This window comes from Aedes albopictus, chromosome 2 (genome assembly GCF_035046485.1).
Source record: "Aedes albopictus strain Foshan chromosome 2, AalbF5, whole genome shotgun sequence".
NCBI lineage: Eukaryota > Metazoa > Arthropoda > Insecta > Diptera > Culicidae > Aedes > Aedes albopictus.
In genome coordinates, this window is record NC_085137.1 from 115,927,257 (window position 1) to 115,930,058 (window position 2,802).

Here is a 2,802-nt window from a genome sequence, read left to right on the forward strand (position 1 = left end):
AATAAAAGATGCATTTGGGGGGTCATTCAGGAATGATACTTAAATGTACGAGATATCAGTTATGTTCTCTTTGTTTGTTTACAAATAATTGAAATACTCCGTTGCCGGTTAGTTTTATCATTATTGTAATTGTGATATAACATTACAAAATAAAATATAAGAGTTATCTCGTTAGTCTAGAATCGCACAGATGCTTTGAATGGGAGGATGGGTGACATCAATGGACGAGTATTTCTTATTGGCTGAACCCTCTAGCTATCGCGATGTTGTATTTTTTACAACACATTGAAAAATCTCGCTTTTTGTACTCAGCATTAGCGCGGTGCTGACAGTGGTGGCCAAACGCGCGACACACGGAAATTTAATAAGCATTTAATAATTGATAGATAAATCCGATTTTCATTGCAAATGTGGAATTTTATGGTTACCTTCATAATTTAAAAAGCAGTCAAATGTTTTTTTCATTATCCTTATTTATTTAAAACCTTTTGTTAGTACCTACAATATTCTAACAACAGACAGACGACATAGTGGTGACTTCTAATACAATCAAACTACTTTGAGAGATGAAATTGTTCATTTTACTAACCGTGACGAATCCACAAACAAAACATTATCACAACCGGTGGGCGGCCATTCGTCACATTACGACCTTCGATTCCCCGCCACTATCCGCTGAACTTCATCCAACGATTGGCCTTTCGTCTCCGGAATGTACAGATAGATAAGCACCGCTCCAATAGCTTCACACACGGCAAATATCCCAAACGGCAGATATGCACCAACGTTATCTAGCGTCACTTGAAAACCTTTAACAATCCCGAATATGAGTATTGCACTTGAAATCGAGAAGGTGGCATTCGCGTAGGCACGGATATTTTTCGGGAATATTTCCGTCAGAACAGCGAACGATACGGTGGCCAAACCCAATCCGTAGAAAACTATGTAGACGAGAATGGCAATGAATGCAATCCATCCAAGGTTTCCTTCATAGTCATCTCCAGCAATGGCGAAGTATACGCTGCAAACGAGCAGTCCAAATGTGGTCCCGACTGCAGAAATCAGCAAGAGCGGCCGTCTACCCATTCGATCAACCAAAAAGGCGGGAAATATCACGGCAACCAGTTGAACTGCTCCCAACACGATAGACATCTCTTCCGCCTTCAAACTGGTGGAAATCTTTCCGAAAATGGTCTGAGCATATCCCAGAATGGCGAGAATGCCAGTGAACTGCATACTGAACACCAAAACAAAAACAATCCGCATGTTGTTGCGATACTTTGGAGTGAACAGCTCTTTCAAAGAGGTTTTATCTTCATTCGATTTCTCCACAGAGGTCTTCATGGTCTCCAATTCTTCGGAAATTTTTGACGATCGTCGAAGCCACGATAAACTTTTTCCCGCCTGTTTAAACTTATTCCTCCCAATCAGGTAATATGGCGTTTCCGGCATCCACATAAAACTCAACAGAAACAGCGCTGGTCCAACCATGGATACCCAGGCCAACGTTCTGTACTCTAAATATGGTCCAATACTATACATCAGCAGAAACCCGATCCTTGCCAGTACTGTTATCATCGTTCCGGAAGCACCTCTAATAGCGTCCGAGGTAATTTCGCCCAAATATATCGGCGAAACTGAGTAAGTCGTTCCATAACTAATTCCGAACAGCAGTCTCGCCGCATATAGATACCCAACCGAATCCCCTAATCCAACCAGAATCCATCCAATCACCGTCGGGATAGCCGCACTCAGCAGTGTCCACTTCCGTCCGATCCGGTCCACTGCAACTCCGGTAATAATTGGTCCGAAAATGCCACCAATAGCTTGGATCGCCACAATCCACGATCCTTCGTCTTCGGTAATCGGAATCGGAGAATCCTCGGCCTCCAGCTTGACGATGGCCGGCGATGACCACGCATTGGTCATGACCGCCATCATGATCGATAGGGTCGCTGAAAATGAGGAATATTAAGTAATTCGTTCAAGAATGAGTCGACAAATAGCCAACCTGCCAGAGTAGCCAAGTACTCATTGCGGTATTTCTCAAACAGTTGAACAACCCGCATTTTGATGCGTCCCTTCTGGTGGCACCGATTGCAATGCTGTCATGTAGGGGCAAAATCTTACTTGTAACCTTGACATAGCCAATCCAATTTCGGAGCAAAGATAGGAATTTGAAGCTGAAGCGATTGTTACTGTTTTGCAATCTGTTTTGTTTATATTTATGGGACGCGTGGTTATCGGTTGTCGGTAAAATTTTGCTGACGAGGCAATAATTGAACGATAACGGCTTACCCCCATGTCTGCTTTATCTTTGATTGGGTCGTTCAACATCATTAAGAAATTTGATAATGGTTTAAAATAGGGAGTGTGAAAGAGAAACTGGTATAGTGAGAATTTGAAATCCAGCAAACATGGGACTGATATGCGGTTCACGGCAGCGTAGTGGTAGCGTCAAGGTTACTCCATGCTACTCACTGCGTAAACCTCAACAGTCATTCCATAGAAAAACGACCTTGCAGACGAGCTTCTTTTTGGTGACCTAAATAAAAATTAAAAAAAACTCCTAGAGGAATTCCTGAGGAAATCTTGGAGGAATGCTTGAGGAATTCCTGAACGAATGCCTTGAGGAATTCCTGGAGGAATCCCTTAGGAATTCTTGGAGGTGTTTCTGGAGAAATTCCTTTAGGTACTCCTAGAGATATTTCTGCGGAATTCGTGGAAGAATTCCTTGAAAAAAATCCTGGAGGTGTTCCTGGAGAAATTCCTCTGGGAACTCCTGGAGGGATTCCTGGAAGG

General features: G+C 42.8%; 1 protein-coding gene across 1 annotated transcript; it reads right to left on the reverse strand.

Moving 5' to 3' along the window:
• Positions 1 to 455: 455 nt before the first annotated feature.
• Positions 456 to 2,524, reverse strand: LOC109420616 (facilitated trehalose transporter Tret1-like). The gene is made up of 2 exons (XM_019694977.3): positions 2,012 to 2,524; positions 456 to 1,955 (listed from the first exon to the last, which is right to left on the reverse strand). The coding sequence occupies exons 1-2, from the start codon at positions 2,067 to 2,069 to the stop codon at positions 646 to 648; spliced, it is 1,368 nt and encodes a 455-aa protein (XP_019550522.3). The 5' UTR covers positions 2,070 to 2,524; the 3' UTR covers positions 456 to 645.
• Positions 2,525 to 2,802: the final 278 nt, after the last annotated feature.

Excerpts from the sequence above, each read along its gene's own strand:
- LOC109420616 (XM_019694977.3), bottom strand. The coding sequence starts at position 2,069 with ATGCGGGTTGTTCAACTGTTTGAGAAATACCGCAATGAGTACTTGGCT. Across the intron at positions 1,956-2,011 it reads GTACTTGGCTACTCTGGCAG|CGACCCTATCGATCATGATG; the intron begins GTTGGCTATTTG and ends CCTCATTTTCAG.